This window comes from Sceloporus occidentalis, unplaced genomic scaffold (genome assembly GCF_023333645.1).
Source record: "Sceloporus occidentalis isolate IW3139 unplaced genomic scaffold, rSceOcc1.0.p SCAF_13, whole genome shotgun sequence".
In the NCBI taxonomy this organism is placed as follows: Eukaryota; Metazoa; Chordata; class Lepidosauria; order Squamata; family Phrynosomatidae; genus Sceloporus; species Sceloporus occidentalis.
The window spans coordinates 5236765-5258494 of NW_028316993.1; the positions used below are offsets into that span (position 1 = coordinate 5236765).

The 21730-nt window shown below is 47.2% G+C and overlaps 2 protein-coding genes across 4 annotated transcripts; one reads left to right on the forward strand and one right to left on the reverse strand.

Annotated features, from left to right (window-relative positions):
- Positions 1-622: 622 nt before the first annotated feature.
- KLC3 (kinesin light chain 3) lies at positions 623-13889 on the reverse strand. Of its 3 annotated transcripts, XM_089479415.1 has the most exons (14): positions 13814-13889; positions 13479-13549; positions 10585-10975; positions 9558-9785; positions 8554-8632; positions 6192-6420; positions 5654-5741; positions 4870-4971; positions 4221-4394; positions 3318-3417; positions 3134-3177; positions 2115-2248; positions 1656-1722; positions 623-1233 (listed from the first exon to the last, which is right to left on the reverse strand). In XM_089479415.1, the coding sequence occupies exons 3-14, from the start codon at positions 10879-10881 to the stop codon at positions 1159-1161; spliced, it is 1617 nt and encodes a 538-aa protein (XP_089335541.1). In that variant the 5' UTR covers positions 10882-10975; positions 13479-13549; positions 13814-13889; the 3' UTR covers positions 623-1158. The 3 variants fall into 3 exon arrangements, with proteins under 3 accessions (XP_089335541.1, XP_089335540.1, XP_089335539.1); XM_089479413.1 differs by lacking the exon at positions 623-1233 and having other exon boundaries at positions 1636-1722; positions 2115-2238; XM_089479414.1 differs by lacking the exons at positions 623-1233; positions 9558-9785 and having other exon boundaries at positions 1296-1722.
- Positions 11856-20230, forward strand: LOC149304677 (uncharacterized). The gene is made up of 5 exons (XM_089479097.1): positions 11856-11876; positions 13698-13956; positions 16423-16589; positions 17397-17517; positions 18816-20230. Exons 1-5 carry the CDS (start codon positions 11856-11858, stop codon positions 19883-19885), a joined length of 1638 nt encoding a protein of 545 aa, XP_089335223.1. The 3' UTR covers positions 19886-20230.
- The last annotated feature ends 1500 nt before the right edge of the window (positions 20231-21730 follow it).

Here is a 21730-nt window from a genome sequence, read left to right on the forward strand (position 1 = left end):
TCTCACTCTTTTCCAGCATTGATGAGCAACCATGATGGAGAAAAGGGAGCATTTTCCCCTTAGCACTTCCCCAGTGGGTTGGAGGCATGTCAGAGGTTCTTTGCTAACCACCTTTTGGGCTCAGTAATTTAGGGGAGGTCCTTCAGGGACCATGCTTTGGGGTGCCAAGGGCCATACCTTGCCCATAGATCTTCCTTTGGAGGAGTGTTGGAAGATGCTGTTTGTTGGGGTGTTCTTTCTTCCACCATGCTATGGCTATGAATTATGCACAGTGAGAGCACAAGCCTACTGGAAAAACCAAACACACACTCCTTCGGCCATTTATTTGCCAGGGGAGTATGCAAGCAGCCCATGTTCTCTAGCCTTGAGCAAAGAGCCGTTGCCAACTTGTCTTATGCCTAGATCTCCACTGGGTGAACTGGATATCCCTATGTCCTCTGAATGTCTGGGGAACTAAATTCAGGTAGAAGCATTGCACAAGGAGATACTGAATATCCCCTTATACAATATCCTTATGAAAATATAGGTTTGCAGATATTACCAACAGGATCCTGGCCCAGTCTAAACAGCGCTCTCATCCCAAAAAGCAAGCTAAGCAAAATAAGATTCCAAATCTGTTTTATTTTACAACCACCTTTTTTTTTTATTTAGGGATTTGGGCAAGTCAAGAGGGGGTTAAGGTTAACCCATTGCATAAATAGAATAAATAGTGACACTGGATGGAATCGTCGGTGGCAGTTCTTGCCAGCCGAAGAAGCACAGGTGACCTGTTCCTGCTCAAGGGGTTTTAAGGCAGTCGGGTACAAGGGGCTTTGTGCTGCTTTGGAGGGGAGAGGGCTGCCCACTTCCCTTCCCCAAACGTCCTGAGAAATACCAGTCTGTCATCCTTGGCAGGGACATTGCCCCTCCTGGCCTCTATCCTGGAGCGCAGGACAAAAGGGAGACTCTTCATGCAAGCAAGAGTTGGCAGCCTCAATAGCCAAGGAGTGACCAGCTCTGCTCCATTTGGTGCAAGCAAACAACCACGCCTCCGTTCCAGGAGCCAGCTTGAAGCCTGGAGCTGGCAAAGGAGGAGAGCAAGAGGGAAGGGTTGGCTCCAGCTTTGGTCTAGTCTCAGGCAGCAAGAGTGCAAGGTGAGAAGACTGCAGATGGCCTGTCCTAGGTAGAGCTGCTGTGCGGCAGGTCCTGGGTACTGGAGCTCAGACTCCGGGCGTTGGCCAGGTGCTTGCAAGGCTGCTGAAAGAGGAAAACTGAGACACGGCTGTCTTTCCCATTGCTCTCCAGAAACCACATTTCTCACAAAAGCTGTTGCCTCAAACCAACCTGAGTCCCAATTTTGTGAAAAATACAGTTAACAATAACGGCTGAGATCCCACATGTCTCCTGTTCTGGCCCTCTATAACCCACCTTAAAGTCATGCCAAGCAAAGGACATCTCCAGTGTTGGGCATCAGGATGTAGAAGGATGATGCCTCCATCCCCATCCTGATAGCAGTGAGCAGGACATTCCTCATTGCACCATGCCATCCCATAGCTTTCCACAATTCCCACCCATTTCAGCCAGAAATTGTTTGTGGTCTTCCCCCCAAAACCTCCTGCCTGCAAGTTCAGTATTTTCTACCACTGGCCTCGACTTGTTCTGAGCCCCCAACTTACGGTTGGGCATGCAGCGACTGCTCTCTCACCCACATGCAACACATTGAGGGAGGTGGCTCGCTTCATCCTGTCAAAAGAGGCACACAGAGATGAAGCATTAAAGCTTGGGATCACAGTGAGTATGTGTGTGTGAACAAAAACTATTCACTGCAGGCACATACTAGCAAATCCAATTCCTAGCTGCTGCCATATTGCAGAATTAGTGCACTTTGGCACCACTTTAACTGTCATGGCTCCATCTTGTAATTTTCACTTTATTATGGCACCAAAGCTAATGCTGAGCCATGTCTGTTAAAGTGGTGCACCAAATTACAAATGCAGGATTTCTTAGGATGGAGTCATGGCGGTTTAATTGGAATCATTGTACTACAACTGTTGTGTGTAAGGGCTCTGGAAGTAACAACAGCACAGAGACTTTAAACAATCATGCTTTTAGTTTCCAAATGGCTGCAAACATACCCTGTGGCTGGGGGTCCGGTGGGCCGACGGACCCCTTCCCCTTTCAGTTTGGAAACGAGTTTCTCGCTGCCGCGTTTGATGGACTCGCGGAACCGGGAGAAGGAACTGCTGCGCCGGAGGATTCCTGTGGTATCCTTGCAAAGAAAGAGACAGGTGCAGAAGAGGTGCCATGGAAGAATGGGCAAACAAGTTTTCGAATCCATCCTGAATTAACCAGGAAATTGCCCCTCAAATCTGGTCCTATTCCCACTGATGAAACTATCTTATGTAATTTTTCACAGCCACGAAATGCTCTACTCCTTTTATTAGGACAAGGGGTAGGAATGTGCAGGTGTTGAACTGCAGCTCAGCCCCATCCCATTGGCTATGCTGGGCAGGATGGATGGGAGTTGCAGTCCTATAGCATGTACATGTTCCCTAGCAAGGCTAAGGGGCTGAAGTTCTCCACATCTGATGGAACTAATAATTATAAGAATGATGATGATAATCTTTTTCGCCCTCCAAATACTTTATAGGGAACATGGGGGACATTTGCACCATGTTTGGAGCCTTTCTGGGCCATTGGATGCCTAGGAGAGGTCTTTTTTAAGCAAAATTCATTTTCTGTTTCAGAAAAGACCTCTCTTGAGCCAAAATTGAATTGGGGGGGGGGTCGTCTGTAATATATGGCAGAAATGTGTCCTGTGATCTCTAGAAGACATTTGGGCACCAAAGGCAACTTTCTGAAAACTTTTGCAGAAATTGTCCCTCATCCCTGGGGGGCTAGTGCCCTTTTGTATGCCTTGCACAAGTCTGGTTGAAAGGTTCATAAGTGGGAATGCAACCTTGACATCTTTACCAAAGGCAACCCTTGTCCCTCCCCAAAACAGGAAGAACGAACAATTCTTGCATTAGGGAAGGTGCTGGAAGGGGAATGCATGACCCCTGGAAAGGAAGGAAGATGCATCCTGGAAGGAGAACGAATGCATAAAACAAATGAGGGAGAGCAAAGCCTTTCCCAAAACAGCTGCAGACTATACCTGGCCCTGCTGCAGACTTCCTCCTATTGCCAACCTGCTTTCATCTAAAAATGATGAGAGAGAAAGGAATGAGGTATATGTACAGCTGCTGCAAGGAAGGAGAATATTCAAACTGGGTCCGCCCAAGCCTCCGGCTCTTTCGGATTCGAGCCAGAAAGCACCTCCGCCTAGCCAGGCCTCTTACCGCTCCGGTTGGTGGCCAATTCTTGGTCGTGTGAAGAGAGGATCTCCTTGTACAGCTCTTCTGCTTGCTGGTACTTGCCCTGCTTCAGGTATGAGGATGCCTAGAAATGGGACGGAGGAAAAGGGCAGCATTAGCCGGAGGAGAGGGACCAGCCCAGCCAATCTGGCTGCTTTGCACAAACCGAGGTGCAAAAAATGGAGTCTAGGCTGCCACCAAAACATGCTGCAAAGGTTACTAAGACTTCCCTTTGCAGCTGGGACAGAGTGTGACTTGCCCAAGGGCACCCATTGGGTTTCCATGACTGAACAGGGATCTGAATCCTGGTCTCATAGAGTCCTACTCAAAACCACTACACCAATGATTCTCCAACTCAGGTCTGCCAAGAATTTTGGACTACATCTCCCAGAAGCCTCAGCCACCTTAGCCAGTAGTCTGAAGGTTTGGGAACTGAAGTCCAAAACACTTAGAAGGTGAGAGTTTGGGAGCCACTGTGCTACAGCATGCAGTCTCTCATCAAACCAGAGCAGAACCATTGAATCAGTTGTTGAATGGAAAATCCATCTGATTCAATGGCTTTAGTCAAGACTAACAATAAGATGTAGCACCTAGAATGCTGTCTGGTAAGGATTCTTGACTCAAAAATGTAACCTTTGCACGCTCTGCTCCACAGCATCCCAACACTTTGTGTATTCTGGCAATTTGGCTGGTGTGGCACTAAAATGCTGTAGTTCTTGATACCCAACTGTTAGTGCCAACCCTAGTAGACCTAAGGAATCAATGGGAGCTTGGTAAATCAAGGGAATGCCACTGGTTCTATGGGTCTACTCTGCTGAGGATTAAGTGGGCCAGTCTTCAAACCAAACACCCAGGCACCACCAATCTCTTTCTCCCCATAAAGTTTACCAGGTTGTTCTTGGTTTTGGCTACATTGGGGTCGTCGGGACCAAGCCGGGTCTGGTAGATACGGAGCGCCCGCTGGTAGTACTGCTCCACCTCCTCGAATTTGCCCTGGTTCTGGCACAAGAGAGCTAGATTGTTCAGCTGTTTGGCCACATCTGGGTGATCTGTGCCCAATACCTTAAAGACAAAACAGAGAAGGCACAAAATCCAAACTGTGCTCTCAGCTTACCCATCCTTCCCTTCAAAGTATACTCCAATAACCTGGGAGTGTGCTCCTCCGCTGGGGATGTTCTGGACTTCTATAAAAATGTTGTTGCGTTTATGTTGCAGAAAATAAAGTTATGTATGGTTAAGTAGGAGCTGCAGTGGTTTGAATATTGGACCACAGTGGGGTCTGCAATGGCCAGAATGCTCCTTGTTCATATCTTGCATATTTCCCTTCCTTCTCTTTCCCCTTTTCCCCTTTTCTTTGTTTCAATAATCATACTTTTAAAATCCAATGAAGAAATTCTGCAATTTTCCAAGTTTCCAGGAATAAGTGGGGATTCGAACACTGATTTCCCAGAGTCCCAGTCCAATGCTCAAAATGCTACATTGTGCTGGTTCTTCTTGTCACAGACATTTTAAAACGAAATCCCTTTATGGACTTTACCTTCTCGCGGATCTCCAATGCTCTTTTGCACAGCGGCTCTGCTTCTTTATACTTTCCCCTTTTCCCATAGAGCACAGCTAAGTTGTTCAGAGTGGCAGCCACCTACAAGGAACCGCGAAAAGATTTTAATTAATTAATTAATAATTATTTTGCAGGATGCTTGTCTCTATAGTGGGTGGGTGCAATTCTCCAAGATGCCCTTGGCAAATGCATCCCCATAGCCTGAAAAGTTGCTCATTCTGGTGTAGTGCTTAAAGATAAAGATAAAACATATCACTCCCCTGGGATCCAGTCCTTTTGACTTTGTCCTGCCTTCTTTGAAACTCAATTCAGGATGAAAAAGATGTACCCTACCCTATCCTAAATACCATAAAGATACCAGAATCTTTCTGACAGTTGGTGCTAAGCAGGGTCAGCCCTGGTTAGTACTTGGCTGGGAGACAGCCAACAAATCCCAGGGGCTCCAGGCTCTATTTCAGAGGAAAGAACTGGCAAAACCACCTCTGAGAATTCCTTATCTGAGAAAAACCCTATGAAATTCACAGGGTCGCCATAAGTCAACAGGCGACTTGGAAGGCACAGGCACACCAAAACATACTTTAAAATATTTCTGAGCTGCAAGTAACTTGAATTCCCTTCACCTGAGCCAAACACACAGATGCAAGAGTCCAGCTCTACAGAGCCTCCTTCCATGAGTCTCTATGAGACTCAACAGCATCCGCTCATCTCTCCGCACACATGCACACAATGCTTTTGCACATGCTGTGAAGGCTGCAACACTCACAGCAGGGTGCTCCACGCCCAGCGTCTGCTCCCGGATGTCAAGGGCATCGTTGAGCAGCTCCGTTGCTTCCTTGTATTTGTTTTGGTCCCTGCAACCAAGAAATGGCATTGCATAAAATGCACCAATGCACCAGTTGGGCAGAGAAACAGCCTGTCTGGTTATTGAGCCCTACAAAAAGGCAACCCAAGTGACTGAGACCCAAGGGATGCCAACCTGGGACAAGCCTTTGGAAGCTGCAAAGGATGCTCAGAACATGAGGTCCAAACATTAGGGGAGGGTTAGGAACCCTTTCATTTCCCCACCTCTTGCTTTCTTAACCCATTCTCCTGTCCCACTTGCACCTCTTCCTTCTGGCTGGCCAAGTTTGCATCACAAACCTAAGTGTTTCCGAATATGGCTGAGATCTTTTTTGTCCCTAGTTGGGCAGTATGACATTAAGCAAGCATTGTCCAATGATCCAGCTGTCTCAGAAGCCAAAATTGCAGGCCAAAGATCCCAGTGCCCCTTCCTGGCTCAACACTGCTTTTGTCCCTCTTACCTATAGACGAGAGCCAAGATGTTAAGCATGGTGGCCACATCTGGGTGGCTGTGTCCAGAGCTCTTCTCCAAATCCTCCAAGGCCTGCTTGCAGAGCGGGACTGCCACTTCGTAGCGCCCCTGCGAGGCGTACTGGATGACCAGGTTGTGCAGGGTCCGCAGCCGCGCAGGAATTTCGTAGCCGCCTTGCTGGGCTGCGGAAGCGCCGGCTGCGCTCGATCCCTGCCCTCCTGAGGAAGAGAAAGAACCAAAGGCTGGTGAGATATCGTCTCGAGAGCAGTGCACTTGGCAGGAGACAGACCTTGAATTGCTCATGAATAATTCACTGGAGAGCTTGCAGCAGATCAGTCAGATGCAGAATATGTCTACATCTGCACTGCAAAAATAATGCAGTTTGACACCATTCAACTGCCATGGCTCAATGCTATGGAATTCTGGGATTTCAGAGCAGAAGGTTAACTATCTTACAAAACTACAAATCCCAGAATTCAATAGCACTGAGCCATGTCAATTAAAGTGATGTCAAACTGCATTAATTCTGTAGTGCAGATGCAGATTAAAGCACTACACAAACACAGTGTGTATTCAACACCTCTAAACTACACTGGCAGAATCCCTGATGTATAACAATTCAGGTTATAGGCAGCACTCCCCAGTGAGTAAGCTGCTGGGGATTCTGGGCGGTGTAGTTTTGTATGATAATTGGTTTTAGATGTTGTAAAGTTTTTAATTGGTATGGGTGGTTGGTTTGCACATAGTTGGGGATATATGTTGTTTATAATTGTTGTTTGTTGTATTTTTTTGTTGGAAACCGCTATGATCTACACAGGAATAGCGGTATATAAATAATAATAATAATAATAATAATAATAATAATAATTAAATAAGGGCATTTATCCAAACTCTGTAATCTGTTAGCAATACAGTTCATCCTAGCACATGGCTCATGGTCTATCGGAGACGCTTATCTTTACCCCATGATACATAGTTTTTCATCCAGTTCCTGTGGCTGCCAACAGTTTCCATGTCAAATGGGTTGGCGAATCCACTCTGGGCTTTATTCCAGACTTTAAACTGTAATTGTAAGTGCTTAAATTAACACATCATATACCGGTTGCAACTTGGTTTTGTTATTTATAAATCAAAGGTTTTAACTTCTATACTAAGAATTTTTGGTTTAATTGTGCTGGGTTTTGGAAACATTTTTGCACTCCGCTTTGCATCCCATGGTGGGAGAAAAGCAGGATATACGTTAGTTAACTAACTAGCTAACTAATTAAATTTGTTTATTCAATGATTTATATAACAACCTGTATCTAAAGATCTCAGGGTAGCATACAATAAAGTCAACTTAAGACGGTTTAACACAGATGGGAAGCACATTAAACTCTTTGACAAGTTAAAACCAAACACAGTAAAATAAGCTTTTAAAATTTACGACAGTCTGAAATGGTGCAAATGGGTAGATTTGGGTGGAATCCCTTAGGCCTTAAAAGTCTTTCTTGGAAAAGGCATATTTTTATTTGGCACGGGAAGGAAACCAGCATTGGAGCCACAAGGGACTCAGCATGTGCTACAATTCAGCATGAGTTGACGCATTGGGGTTAACATTAACCTTAGTGATGCCACTGGTCCCTACCTGAAAACTGGCCATTTGTGAAATTATTGCAGGGTTTCTCCAAGCACTGAACTCATTTTGTGGACAGAGTTCAGTCCCTTGACTCCCTTCTTTAAAAACTGGGGCTCATTCCCACTACAAAATAAATCAGTTTTGGAGCTGAATCAATGATGCAATTTAGCTCTGAATAGATGTTCACACTATTTGAGCCTTTGATTTACCTACAAGTTTCCATTTAATCCACGTTGCGCTCACATTCAGCGATGGATTGATTTAACATGGACTCGCCACAAAGGGGTGACCGTGCCACAGGAACCGATTCCAGTCCACAGCCCGTTCACACTAGCGCTGAATCAATTTATCACAAAAGATGCGGGGAATGTAGTGATATCCAGAAAAAGCACTTTAAATGGGTCTAGTGCTGCTGCCCCCTCGACCAAATGTGCCAGGGATTCAGCGCAAGTGCGAACAAGGCCCATTTAAACCACTTCAAACTGGTTCATTATGCAGTGGGAATGGGGCCCTGGAATTAAACCCCGAGCAGATTTAGCACACCATTGACAAGGAAGCCATCTACCCATGCCCTGTTTTGTCTCAGTTGGTGAACCTCTGGCACCATTAGGAGAAGCCAACGCAGAGAGGTCATGCTTCTGAAATCGACATACACCCCTAGCGTATGGGTCTGACCGAAGAGACCCCCTGCCCACGTCCTCCTGGCACCAACATCCACATCCCACATACATACCCGGCCTCTGCTCATCGTCGTCGCTGGGGAACAAGGATGACAAGCTATCCTTCCTCTGCTCCGAGTCGTCTTTCTCTGACTGGAAGAGAAAACAGCATGCGGAAAGCTGAGCCTGGAAACCCTGGACACATATTTTTTCCAAATGTGAGTGTGTTGAGAGATCTAGTAGCCCCTTTGAGACTAAGTGAAAGAAAGAAGTAGGCAGCATGAGCTTTCGTAGACTTCAGTCTACTTCCTCAGATGCATTTGGTGGAGTGGAAGCCAGGGACAGACATATATATGCCATGTGTGTATATTGTTCACCTTCAAATCATTTCAAGGTGTGTGACTTAAAAAATAGAAGTGGCACAAATGGTAAAAACACAAGTAAGATACCGTATTCAAACATGCTGATGCTTTAGAACTGTGGTTCCCAAACTTTGGTCCTCCAAATGTTCTGGACCAGTCAAGCCGGCTGGGGCTTCTGGGAGCTGGAGTTCGAAACACCTGATTTAGTTAAATAATTTGCCCACCAATTCTGCTTTGGAACAATATAAAACCATTTAAAGCTGCAAGAAGAAGAATGCGGAGGCACATGCATTTCCACGAAAGACCTTGCCACAGAGCCACTTAGGGCCAAAATCCACTGTAGGAATAATCCAGTTTGACACTGCTTTAACTGCCTTGGCTCAGTGCTAGGGAATTCTGGCACTAGAGCTCTCTGACAGAGAAGGCTAAATGTCTCACAGTTCCCAGAATTCCCTAGCACTGAGCCATGACAGTTAAAGCGGTGTCAAACTGGACTATTTCCGCAGTGTGTTTTGGCCCTTAGTCACCATAGGTTTGATCAGATTAAGAAAAAATGTTATTGTACCTGCTAGGAGACAACGGCAGAGAGTCTCTAGTAGCAGAGAGTTCCACAGCCTGGGAGCCACCACCAAGAAGGCTCTTTTGCAGTGGAGCTAAGTGCTGCCCAGACCTCCGTATCCCGTCACCCATTCTTCCCATTTGCACCCAGTCCACACCTGATCCTCCTTGGAGTCGTACTGTTTGAGCTGGTTCAAAAACTCCAGGTGCTTCTTCTCCTCCTCCAGCTGGGCCACCATCTCCTCGCTGTGTTGCAGCCGCAGCTGGGTTACGGCCAACTCGTCCCGCAGCCACAGGTTCTCCTGGCACAGGCGCTTCACCTGGGCGCGCAACTTCTGCTTCTCAGCTTCCAGGGCCCCGATGTGAGAAGACAGTGCGATCATCATCTGCAGAAAAGGGAGGAAAACATGCGCCCAGAATGATGGCGGAATTGCAAATATGATGTTTTGGGGTTGTTGCAGAAGGAGATAGGGATATCTCTATATGCAAAGAAACTTCTTGGATGCATCCACACTGGAGAAATAACCCGGTTTGGCACCGCTTTAAGTGCTCTGGCTCAAGGCTATGAAATTCTGGGAGATGGAGTTTGTTGTGGGGAATATAAATTCCAAAAAGCAAACCTTGATTTTGCCATTTTACATAAGGGACACCATTTTACCATGCCATTGTATTTGAAGGGACTTGAACATCCAAGCATTTTGGTATCAATGGAGGGTCCTGGAACCAAACACCAGCAGATACCAAGGGCCCACTGTAGTCTGATGATAAAGGTCCTTCTTGGGCAACATTTCACTCTAAGTATCTGAGGAAGTAGACCAATTCCACAAAATGCTATGACACCTTTTGCTCAGTATGAGGAGAGATCTCTGGCAGGAAGAAGTTGGCAGCATGAGCTTTCATACACTTAAATCTTCTACTGCATACAAGGAAGTGCACTTAAGTCTAGGAAAGCTCCTGCTGCCAACTTCTTTCTTTCTGTCAGTTTCAAAGGTGCTGCAAGATCTGTCTACATACTGATTCTGCAGACTAACACAGCTATATCTTTGAATTCTACCTTTTGCTCAGTTAGTCTCAAAGGTGCTCCAAGCTCCCTTTGGACAATGATATTCCAGACTAGCACAGTAATGTCTCTTAATACAGAGCAATTATGCATCCAAAGCGTCAACGCTGAATGGCCGCCAATACCTGTGCTTCCGCAATGCCCAACTCAATCCCCTCCAGGCTCTTGCAGACCAAGTCATGCTTCTCTTCCAGGAGCTCCAAAGCCTGAAAGTCCGCCATCTCTGCATCTGCGGCTGCCTCTTCCCTCTCATCCATCAGCTGCCGGCCCTTCAGCAAGGCCTCCTGCAGCCGTTGGTGGATGCTCTTGTTCTCGCTCCGCAGGGCTTCCAGGCCCTTCATCACCTGGCGGGTGTTGACAATGATGTCCTCGGCTGTCATCCTCTCCGGATGGCTGTCGCCCAGTTCCACCATGACGGACATAGCAGGGCCGAGTCAGCTGGGAAGGAAAGGAGACTGCAGTGGCAAGGACTTCAGGGTCCAAGGATGGTGAGTGCACACTTCGAGGCCTTAATGTCTAAAAGAGAGGGGGAAACATCTCAGGGTTCAAGACAGAGTTGCCAGCTCTCAGGGTCTGGTCCTGAGTCTCAAGTTTTCATGGGTCATCTCCAAGCAGGAGGAAAGAGTAAAGAGTTAAGTGCAAATCTCCAGCTCAGCTGGAGTATCAGCTTGCTACAGTTTGCAAGGTCTGATTAGTTGCTACAGCTTTGAAAAACTCTCCAGAGGGGTCTATGTAATTATGTACTTCCTTCTTCCCTCCCAGTCGTTGCTGCACCAGGGTTCACCATCCACTCTGCTCTCCATCCAGTTTCCAGTTGGAAGCCAGTAGGATGAATGCAAGCCAATGTGGTGTAGTGGCCTGAATGTTGTATTCTTGGAAACCAGGGTTCAAATGCTCACTTAGCCATGGAGAGACAAGTCAGCCCCTCTCAGCCTCAGAGGAAGGCAATGGCAAACCTATGAACAAATACTGCCAACAAAAAAACCATGGTAGGTTCACCTTGTTGTTTGTTGTTGTTGTGTGTCTTACCTATGGGAATCCTAAGGCAAACCTATGGCCAGCCATTACCTGCATACAGCCCACGGTCCATGCTTCCCCAACCCTCCTTTAGGTACTATTCATAGGGGTTGAACACGACTTTAGTTTGCTCTTGGGGCATTTGGGAGGGTCGCAGTCTGGGAGCTGTGCGTCACCATTTTGACAGACTCCGAAACAGGTTTGGCCAGCCTGATGCTCCTGGCAGAGCGAGCATCAACACGTCAAGGGGCCCAGCCCTTCTTTGACACCATGCGCTAACATCACAAATGCAGCTGCTTCACAGGTTGGGAATGCATGGATGCTCATTTGCTTACAGAAACCCAGTTCTCACAACTCACAAGGATGCCCCATCGTCTGCATGATGGATCATGGTGGTGATGTGAGATTGCACATGGAAGTACCAAATACCTTCTGCAATGTCAAAGACATGACACATATCTGTATAACCAAGGGTTGCCAGGTGTCCCTTATCATAACCAACGGCTCTTATTTAAGGTCAAGAAAGCTTGTCCCTTATAGGACTGGCCAGTGTTCCTTATTTATTTATTTATTTATTTATTATTATTATTATTATTATTATTATTATTTTCTTATATCTCGCCTTGACAACAAAAGAAATTAACCTCAGCATATTTGGGCAACTAAATTTTCCAACCCCTCCAAAAACGTAGCTCATGGGTGCAAGGAGACAAGGTGGAAATAGTTTCAGCGTGAGAACCAGAAATTGGGATAAAATTATGATTATTTCAAAGCTGGGAATAATGATGAGATCTTTTCTCTTTTCCCCCGAACTCTCTCCAAGTTTGCATTTCTAGGAATGCTCACCTGGGAAGAAAACCCCATTGAAAAGACTAAGTAAATGCTGCATGGGAGGCAACATTTGGGATGGAGGGAAGGATGGCCCTACCTTACTTTTGCACATGTAAATACAGGTGTGCAAACGTGTGCGTTGCCTGGACCCCACTGATCCCCTGCAACCAAAGCAGATCCCTGTATGGAGAACCTGTTGGCACTTGGGATAAATCCCATTTCATCAATGCATCTATTCTATGGTAGTCATTCCCAGCCTCTGATCCTCCAAGAGTTTTGGACTTTAAGTACCAGAAGCCTCCCAAGCTAGCTTCGTCAGCCATCAGGAATTCTGGGAACTGAAGTCCAAAACATTTCAAGTACTAAAGGTTGGGAATTGCTACTCTAGAGTAGATGCATTGATGGAACTGGGTTTAATTGTCCACTAAAACCAGGGACAAAATGTGGAACAAATTCTAGACCAAACTGTAGGACAACTGCAGGACAAAACTCAGCCCAAAATGTAGGACATTAAAGAAAAATAGAGGACCTTAAATGTCCTACATTTTGGGCTGAGTTTTGTCCTGCAGTTGTCCTACAGTTTGGTCTAGAATTTGTCCTACATTTTGTCCCTGGTTTTAGTGGGCAATTATGGCAACCCCCAAGTGTCGACCCATTGCTTTAGAGGCCTGGACATCTTTTTGGAAGGGAAGGAAGGGACAAAGTAACCAAACAAACCAGGCGCTGATGGGGTTTGAAGGTGCGGAGGAATAGTTTGCCCCCCAGTCCCTCATTGCCCCAGATATTGCCAAGGGGCCTTGCTTACCTTCAAATGCATCCGAGGAAGCCTCAAAGGCACTACAGTGGTTCTCAACCTTTGGTACTCCAGATGTTTTGGACTTCAGTTCCCAGAAGTCCTGGTCAGTGTGATCATTGTTCAAGAATACTGGGAGTTGTAGTCCCCCAAAATCTAGAGGCCCAAAGGCTGAGATCCCCTGTGCCCAAGATCTCTCTGGGTACTGATTCTCCCCTAGAGAGTTACACATCTTTTTGCAAAACAAGCCAACAAATCAGTTGCTGGGTAAACAAGTTTGCAAACAGTGTGAGAAAAAGAAAGGCCTGGGGGGGGGAGGCCCAGTTTGCCCCCCCCTTCATTGCCCTGCATTGCAAAAGGGGGGGGGGTGTTGCTTACCTTGCTTCAGAAGAAGTGTTGCTGTTGTTGTTGTTGTTGTTGTTGTTGTTATAATCCAGCCCCCTTCCTTTCTGCAGAAAGCAAACCGAGAGGGGCTTAGGAAATGCCTACTTTGCACATTGTCTTGCAAGGGGTGCCATCTGCCTGGGGAGGGGGGCAGTGATGCATCCCCAATCCCACCCTCATCCCCCCCCCCAAAGTTTTGTCCCTTGGGCTCAGGAAGAGGCCCATCATCCCCAGGAGGTGTCCTGGAACGGGAGCATCCCTGGAAAGAAGAGGAGGGAGAGACCAGGTGCCTTGGCGCCGCTCCTCTCCAGGGGCCCCGGTCTACCCACCTGCGCCTCGCCTGCGCTGCCCGGGTCTCTCTCCGCCGCTGCTCCAGCTGAGCTGCCCCGGCTGCGGCTCCTCCTCTGGGGCTGGATTACCTGCCTGCCCCGCCTCCTGGCCTCCATCTTGCCCGAGAGTGGGCTGGCTGCCAGTAAGAGAGAAAGGAGATTGGCCAAGGCTAGGACATGGGAGTTGTAGTCCTGGGTTCAGAGGGATTGAGGGCCTTACTGTCTGGCCCTGTGGATGATGGGAGAGCCAGTCCAGGGTCCAGGGGATACACTGTAAATCCCATTGCAAGAGAACAGGCTACTACTGCCTTTCAGACCCAGTCTGCCCCAAATCCTCTCTTTCTTAGGCAGCCAACCCCGAATGTCCCATTAAGGGCAGGCTCTATATCTCCCAAGGCCCCCTCCCTCCCTCCCTCTCTCCCTCCAGGAGCCCCTTCCATCTTCCCCTCCATCTCTCTCTCTCCCTGAAGGCCTCAAACTGACAACTGCCAAGCCCTCAGGCACAGGCGGCCATTTTGTGCACAGCTTGTGGCTTTGGGGAAGAATGTTCCGGAACCTTCTCTGGGGCTTCCTCAGCTGAAGAGAGGCTCCTCTTTCTCTCCTGAGCCTCCAGAGAGAGAAGGAGGCCAAAAGGAAGGGAGCCACCTGTCCCTTTGTGTGCCTCTTGTGTGTATATTTTCTGAGAGGGTCTTCTGATGACACAGCTCTGCTCCTTCTGGGGATCAGGGGTTTTAAAAGGGATCAGAAGTGGGGAGGAGAGTTTTAATACAAGCCTTATTATTATTATTATTATTATTATTATTCAAGGCTTGTCCCCCCAAAAAGGCCAAAAGTAGCTCCTTTGGGAGGTTTTAAAAGTCTCCACACTTTTCTTATTAAGAGATTTTCAGGCTGACGGAGCAAAGCGTGGCATTTTACCAAGAATGATACATGTAAACATACAAACAAACAACACCAAGAAGAACAAGAATTAGACAGAAAAACAAACTCTTCATCTTTTAAGAAAAGCAAAACCATTTTCAGCAGGATAACAATTCAACTTGGTGCTTCTATCCTTTTACAAATGAATCAGGCTGTATCTGCACTACAGAAATAATCCAGTTTGAAACCGCTTTAACTCTCCTGGTTCTATCCTGTGGAATCCTGGGATTTGTAGTTCGTTGTGGCATGACAGCTCTCTGCCAGAGAAGGCTAAGTGTCCAAAGGTAAAATCCCAGGATTCCATAGCACTGAGCGGTTAAAGCGGTGTCAAAGTGCCTTATTTCTATGTTGCAGATGCAGCCTTCTTGGGAAAGGGGCTGATGCTGGGGAAAAGAGGAAGAATGCAGAAGGAAAGGAGGACGGACGGACGGACGGACGGAGGGAGGGAGGGAGGGCCACCTGCAGCTGTACTGGCCTCCCTGAGCAGTCAAGGCCTGACTTGGGTTGTGGACGATGGGCACCCTTAGTATTAATATAGTTGTTGTTGTTGTTGTTATTTATACCCCAAAAGGCTATCAGAGGGGCTTACAAATTGTTAATTGGACATTCCCCTGCCATGGGGCTTACAATCTAAAGAGACAAGACACAAAAGGAGAAGGGAATGGCAGTGGGGAAGGAAGGGGGAAAGTCCAGCAGATCCGCTCTCCCTCGGAGTCGGAGGCCTGGACCAGGGCAGAGGGCTCTCACTATGGATTGCAATTAAGGAGGGGGTCAGCTTCCTCCTTTCAGTAGCATCAGGGAAAGGTTTAGGCATTCTTAAGGTCTGGAAATCCTGTTTGGGGACTTTTTGTCTTCTCACAGCCATCGGGTGCCATTAGGAAAACCTTTCTGTGCTTTTTAGGTTCAGAAATCCTGTTTGGGGTCCCTTCTGACTTTGGGCCCCTTCATCCTCCATTTTGTGTTCCCTGGTGGCCATTTTGTGTTTCTGCTTGTGACTCTGGGGAATAATGTTCCGGAACCTTCTCTGAGGCCTCCTCAGTTGAACAGAGGCTCCTCTTTCTCTCCCTGAGGCTCCAGAGAGAGAAGGAGGCCAGGCTCCTTGGGCCAAAAGGAAGGAAGTGTGTCCCTTTGTGCCTCTGGCCCTCCATTTTGGGGCGAAGGAAGGAGGGAAGGGGCCTGTGGGGTCTGAGGAAGCGGAGGCAGGCACCCAGGGCCAGTGGCTACTAGGGGGAGCTGCTGTGGAAGTCATTGACAGCTCTAGTGGCAGTTAGATGTGTCAGCATTTAAACAGCGCATCCTTGGAATGTTGATGCAACTGTCAACTGTCATTCTCAACTGTCACTGAGGAAGAATGAGACTCTGTGTGCTTCAGAGCGGGTTGTTACTGGTGTGGATTGTGCTTATAGTGTTCAGGCGCCATACATTAACGTGTTGCCTCATGTCATAGCAACGTCAGAAGCGTTTTAACATGGAGTATCTGTTGTGTAGGGGAGCTGCAGTGAATCTGTGCTAGGTCCAGGGGACTTTGTTTGGTGAAGAGGGAGGAAGGGGATGCCAACCTCTGCATTGGTCCAAAGGAGGCCTATGTCATCTGCGTATCTCACTAGCAGCATGCTTTCCCTCTCTGTGTCTTTGAGCGATGCAGGATTTCTTGACAAACCAAGCCTAACCCTAGTCTCTTTTCTCAGGAACCATCTCGGCCTCCTTGTACACAGCTAAGGGGCATATTTTACTGGAAGAGACCCAAGTGCAGGGCCACCAGGAACCCCCTGCGCCCCTGATGGCCAACACGGAGGCCAAGCGGAGGGAGTTGGGCTCCCAGAGAAAGAGACTGTCGAAGTACAAGCACTCTTTGGTGAGTCGCCATCCAGACTATTAGTTTCATTGGTGTCACTGCTGGGCCAGTTCATGAAAGCAAGTGGAGAACATATTGTCCCAAACCCTTTCTCACCCCACTTTTTCAGGGGCTTTTAAAAATGTCTCGGTTGCTCTCTCCTCCTCCCACTTTCCCCCTTCTCAGCTCACTTCAGTTCCTGAGTGCCATTCAGTTTGCATCCCATCAACTCAAAAGTGGGGAGAGGAGAGGAAAGAAGGAGGAAGGATATTGCCTTTCCCAGGAGCCTGAAGCAAAAGCAAACTGCTCTGCCCTTCCTGGCTTGTGTGATCTTCCTCATAAACAACTTTGGCCATCTCCACCGCCTTCTCGATTGCTTCTCCACATGTATCTTGCTTTTCCCATCTGTGAAATGTTGGGGGATATGGGAGAATGTCTCTGGATCTAAATTGGGGGTGGGCCCAGTGGCCCTCAAGTCCAGAGTCCTCCCCACAACTCTTTTTTTAAAATGACATTTGCCTTTAAATTTGGCAAGAAATGGCTAAATGCAGCATAATTCTTTTGTGGCTTAATGTACTCTATGTTTTGGGACAGTCAGTATCCTAATCCATCCTCAGTATCCCAGGCATGGCCTAAATTAGATTATTATATTGAAAGGATTTGAGACAAACTGGATCTCAAAGGCAGTAGCTTTTTTCTTGATGACAGAATTTAAAGTTTATTTCCTGGATTGAATTGTGAAGTGTTGAAATAATATTTGCGATGCACCGTGTGCGTTCCTCCCCTTTTGTTAGTCACTCTCTGGATGAGGGCTATTTTCTGTTGCAGGTGACCTTTGCGGATGTGGCGGTTTATTTCACGGAAGATGAATGGAAACTGTTAACCAAGAAGCAGAGACTGATGTACAATTCTGTAATGATGGACAATTATGAGAATGTGGCCTCTGTGGGTAAGGGCTATGCTTTTAGGGGAATTTGGTACTCAGCTCAAAGGAGAAATCTAGTTTGATCTGGGCAAGAGTGACTTTGGGATTCAGCCCAGCTATAGCAGGTCTGCAATCACACAGAACTCTAAAGGCATTTCAATAGGTTTTTATGTTTTATATAAGGGGAAAGAAAAATACACACTCACACACAAGTGTTCACGAAAACACAGAAGAACTAAGTAACAAAGGTGGAAGTGGAGAATAGATGTCAGGCTTTGCTAATAGTAATTCTTACCTAGGTGGATCTTGATTCCAATTGCTGAGGGTCCAAATGGAGGGAAAGTCAGTAGCTCCCACAGCAAGTGCTGTTGGCAAGTGTATTGAGATGTCTGGACTGACACTGAACAACAGACAGTGGTTGGGACAGGTATTCATACAGAAATTGTTGCTTGAGGCCAGAAACTGAGTCTTTGAAAAGGTTTAAATTGCTTTGGAATGTTTCCTGTGGGGGAAGGAATTGTCTGAAACCAAATTGAATGCAATGGGTGCTTGGTGCAAATACCAGCTCTAAGATCCTTGGCTCTAAATTCCCATCTCATTCACAAGCCAATGCACAGCACAATCTCCGGGCAACACTCCCAGATGCAGCTCAACAATAACATAGCAGAGTATGGAAGCAAATAGATATTGGCAATGCACTAACAACTTTCCACCCTTAAAATAACTCACAGATACAGTTGATTTCATCCAAGTCCTTAGAGGATCCTTAACTAGAGTTGCAAAATAATAGACATATTTGCAAGCTCTCCCCTCCAACTTCCATCAACTTCACCATTTCTTGTACACACAACTCCAGTCCAATCCACACCAATCCACTTGTGAGCTGTATACTGTCTTGGTTGTGAGTCATCTCCTGGCGCCAAACAGCATGAAGTGACCTCTGCAGTTAGCTTGCATCGTGCCTTGGGCTCTGAGTCTGCACTCTATGGCAGTCTCACAGGATAGGATGCCACCTGTCAATCAATGTATTTTGGCACATGTTTCATGGAATATTTTTTCAACAGTCCTTTGACTATTTGCTTCCACTGATTCCCTCAAGGCAGTCCCCATACAGTCTCTTCTTTGCTAGCTCCTATGAGTAAGGATACAATCCATCCATGGATTTAGGGGCATAAGCAGCAAGGGCGTGCTTGAGTTACTCACAGCAACTTTCTTAATTTAATCTCAAATAAGGAGGGGTTAATGAGGACTAAATCATGGGGTAACACCCTCCTCTCTTAAGTCTGATTTTCAGTCTCATCTGTCATTGTCCTTTTTTACAGAAGAACATTTGAGTCAAGAGAGAGTCCTCACAGGAAAGAAGTCACATAAACGCCAGCATTGTGGGAAACGTTTTGCTTACAAGTCTCTCCTTGTCAAGCATCAGAGAATCCACACCGGAGAAAAGCCATACAAATGCCAGCATTGTGGGAAACGTTTTTATCAGAAGTTAATCCTAGTGAGACATCAGAGAGTCCACACAGGAGAGAAGCCATACAAATGCCAGCATTGTGGGAAAGGTTTTTCTCAGAAGTCACACCTAGAGAGACATCAGAGAGTCCACACAGGAGAGAAGCCATACAAATGCCAGCATTGTGGGAAAGGTTTTTCTTTGAAGTCAAACCTAGTGAGACATCAGAGAGTCCACACAGGAGAGAAGCCATACAAATGCCAGCATTGTGGGAAAGGCTTTTCTGGGAAGTCAAACCTAGTGAAACATCGGAGAATCCACACAGGAGAAAAGCCATACAAATGCCAGCATTGTGGGAAATGTTTTTATATGAAGTCAGTCCTAGTGACACATCAGAGAGTCCACACAGGAGAGAAGCCATTCAAATGCCAGCATTGTGGGAAAGGTTTTTCTTTGAAGCCAAACCTAGTGAAACATCAGAGAATCCACACAGGAGAGAAGCCATTCAAATGCCAGCATTGTGGGAAAGGTTTTTCTTTGAAGCCAAACCTAGTGAGACATCAGAGAATCCACACAGGAGAGAAGCCATTCAAATGCCAGCATTGTGGGAAAGGTTTTTCTTTGAAGCCAAACCTAGTGAGACATCAGAGAGTCCACACAGGAGAGAAGCCATTCAAATGCCAGCATTGTGGGAAAGGTTTTTCTTTGAAGTCAAACCTAGTGACACATCAGAGAATCCACACAGGAGAGAAGCCATACAAATGCCAGCATTGTGGGAAATGTTTTTATCGGAAGTCATTCCTAGTGACACATCAGAGAATCCACACAGGAGAGAAGCCATACAAATGCCAGCAGTGTGGGAAACGTTTTTATCAGAACTCAGTCCTAGTGAGACATCAGAGAGGCCACACAGCAGAGAAGCCACACAAATGCCAGCAGTGAACTAAGATTATTTTTGTCAATAATTAATACAAAAAATATATTTCCAATCCAGTGGTGCTAAGAAAAGGCCCTTGTGATTCTGTTTATAAGGTTTGTCTGTACTGTACATATGTCTGTGTTTTAAAGTTGTATTTTGTGACGTTTAGGTTTTAATTGCTTATAATATAGATAATTGCTTTGGGTTGTAAATAAGGCTGGGGATTGTGGGTTGTGGGAAAGGTTAGCTATATGGGGGGGGCTGGGATTTGTTGCAGCTGTCTAGTCATGGGAATGATAGCTTTTGTAGAAGGAAGTTGGAGGCTGGTTTTAACAGAAAGGGTAGTTTCTGGGAATGGCGAAGGGGGCCTTGTGGGGCATAGACTGTGGGAGCTGGGGGTGGGTGGGGGCTAGCTTTCGAAGAGGGTGGAGTTTTCGGTTTTAGGGTTTGAATGTATTGTTTGGCTTGGAGTGGGCAGTCCTGACTACAACACTGAATTTCTATGTGTTCTCAATAAAGTTCTTTGTTGTTTCAACACACTGGACTCTTCGATGCACAGAAGTTCTACATCTGCAAAAACAGGGACCCTTTCTCCTCTCCTGAATCCTTTGCTCCATTCCCAGCCATAAGAACAACAGAGGCAAACACACACACAAAATACACAGAGAGAGCTATATTTCCAAAGGAGAGCCTTCCTTCCCTGCCTTTCCCTCCTGAGTCCAGCTCTGCACCTTGGGCTCCATTCCAGCCTCTTCAAAGTCTCCCAGGCGCACTCTTTCCCTTCCTGCAAAGGCTGCCAGTGGAATAAGCAGCACCAGCAGCAAAGCCCTGGAGATCCCTGTGCATGCTCAGGAGCGGGGTTTGGGGGCATGTGTGCATGCTTCGTCTCAGCCCCTGAAGCCATTGCTGCCCTGACAGTCTGCTCTGAGAGAAGGAGGGAAAGAAGTGGGGGGAGCCCTCCTTCATTCAGAGGAATGGCTGGAGGGTCTTCTGGGGATTATAAGAAGAAAGGAAGACCCCTCTTCTACCCCAAAGAAAGGTAGGGGGGGACTGCCAGGCCTTCGTTCCCTCTTTGCCTCCCTGCCCCCTTCTTGGGGGATTCCTTGGGGCCCAGGTACTTGGGGGGTTATTATGAGAAACTGGGGCAGGGGGACCCTTGGAAGGAGGCATGGCCATGGAGGGGAGGGCGATCCAAACGTAAAAAGGGCTTTGAGGAGCCCCCTTCCTCCTGGAAAGTGGGGCAGAGGAGAGATCCTCCCTTCTGATGCCTCATTTGGGGAAGACGTTTGTGTCAAATAAAGAGCATCACATAGGAAACCACATTTGGGGGGGGGGCTCCCTGGAGTCCTGGGGGAGGGGGCTCTGTCTGGGGAGGAGAAGAGCCCAAATCTAGGTGATTTGTGAAGAGGAGGCAGAAAGAGGGATCTCAAAGCTCCTTCTGGGGAGAGGGACACCCCCCTGGCAACCTGGGAGCTAGGCTTAGAGACCACAGGATCTGGATTAAGCACCCCCCCCCCACATACATACCTTTCACTTCACAACAACCCTGTGGAGCAGGACCAACAGAGACCCCCGGTCCCAGAAAGACTGCCCCTCCCGCTGGTTGTGGGATGTTGGTTAAAGGAGGAGAAGGGAGGGAGGGAGCACAGGTCCAAGGGAAGAGAAGCATAAAGGGACTACTGAAGTGGAGGGGAGGGGGACGGGGACATCTGGAACCTGACTCAGGGACCCACCTCCAGGAACCCATGATTAGCTCTACACAAGAAAGTGTCTTCCCCATACAAGGGTTTTCAGCACTGCTAGTTATTGAACTGAAATCCCTGTTATGCTCAGATGATGTTGTATATTTCCCCCCTTCTACCATTTGG

Excerpts from the sequence above, each read along its gene's own strand:
- KLC3 (XM_089479415.1), bottom strand. The coding sequence starts at position 10,881 with ATGTCCGTCATGGTGGAACTGGGCGACAGCCATCCGGAGAGGATGACA. Across the intron at positions 9,786-10,584 it reads TGGGCATTGCGGAAGCACAG|ATGATGATCGCACTGTCTTC; the intron begins GTATTGGCGGCC and ends CCTTTTCTGCAG. Across the intron at positions 4,395-4,869 it reads CATTGGAGATCCGCGAGAAG|GTATTGGGCACAGATCACCC; the intron begins GTAAAGTCCATA and ends TTTGTCTTTAAG.
- LOC149304677 (XM_089479097.1), top strand. The coding sequence starts at position 11,856 with ATGATGGATCATGGTGGTGAT. Across the intron at positions 16,590-17,396 it reads CGAAGTACAAGCACTCTTTG|GTGACCTTTGCGGATGTGGC; the intron begins GTGAGTCGCCAT and ends TTTCTGTTGCAG. Across the intron at positions 17,518-18,815 it reads TGAGAATGTGGCCTCTGTGG|AAGAACATTTGAGTCAAGAG; the intron begins GTAAGGGCTATG and ends CCTTTTTTACAG.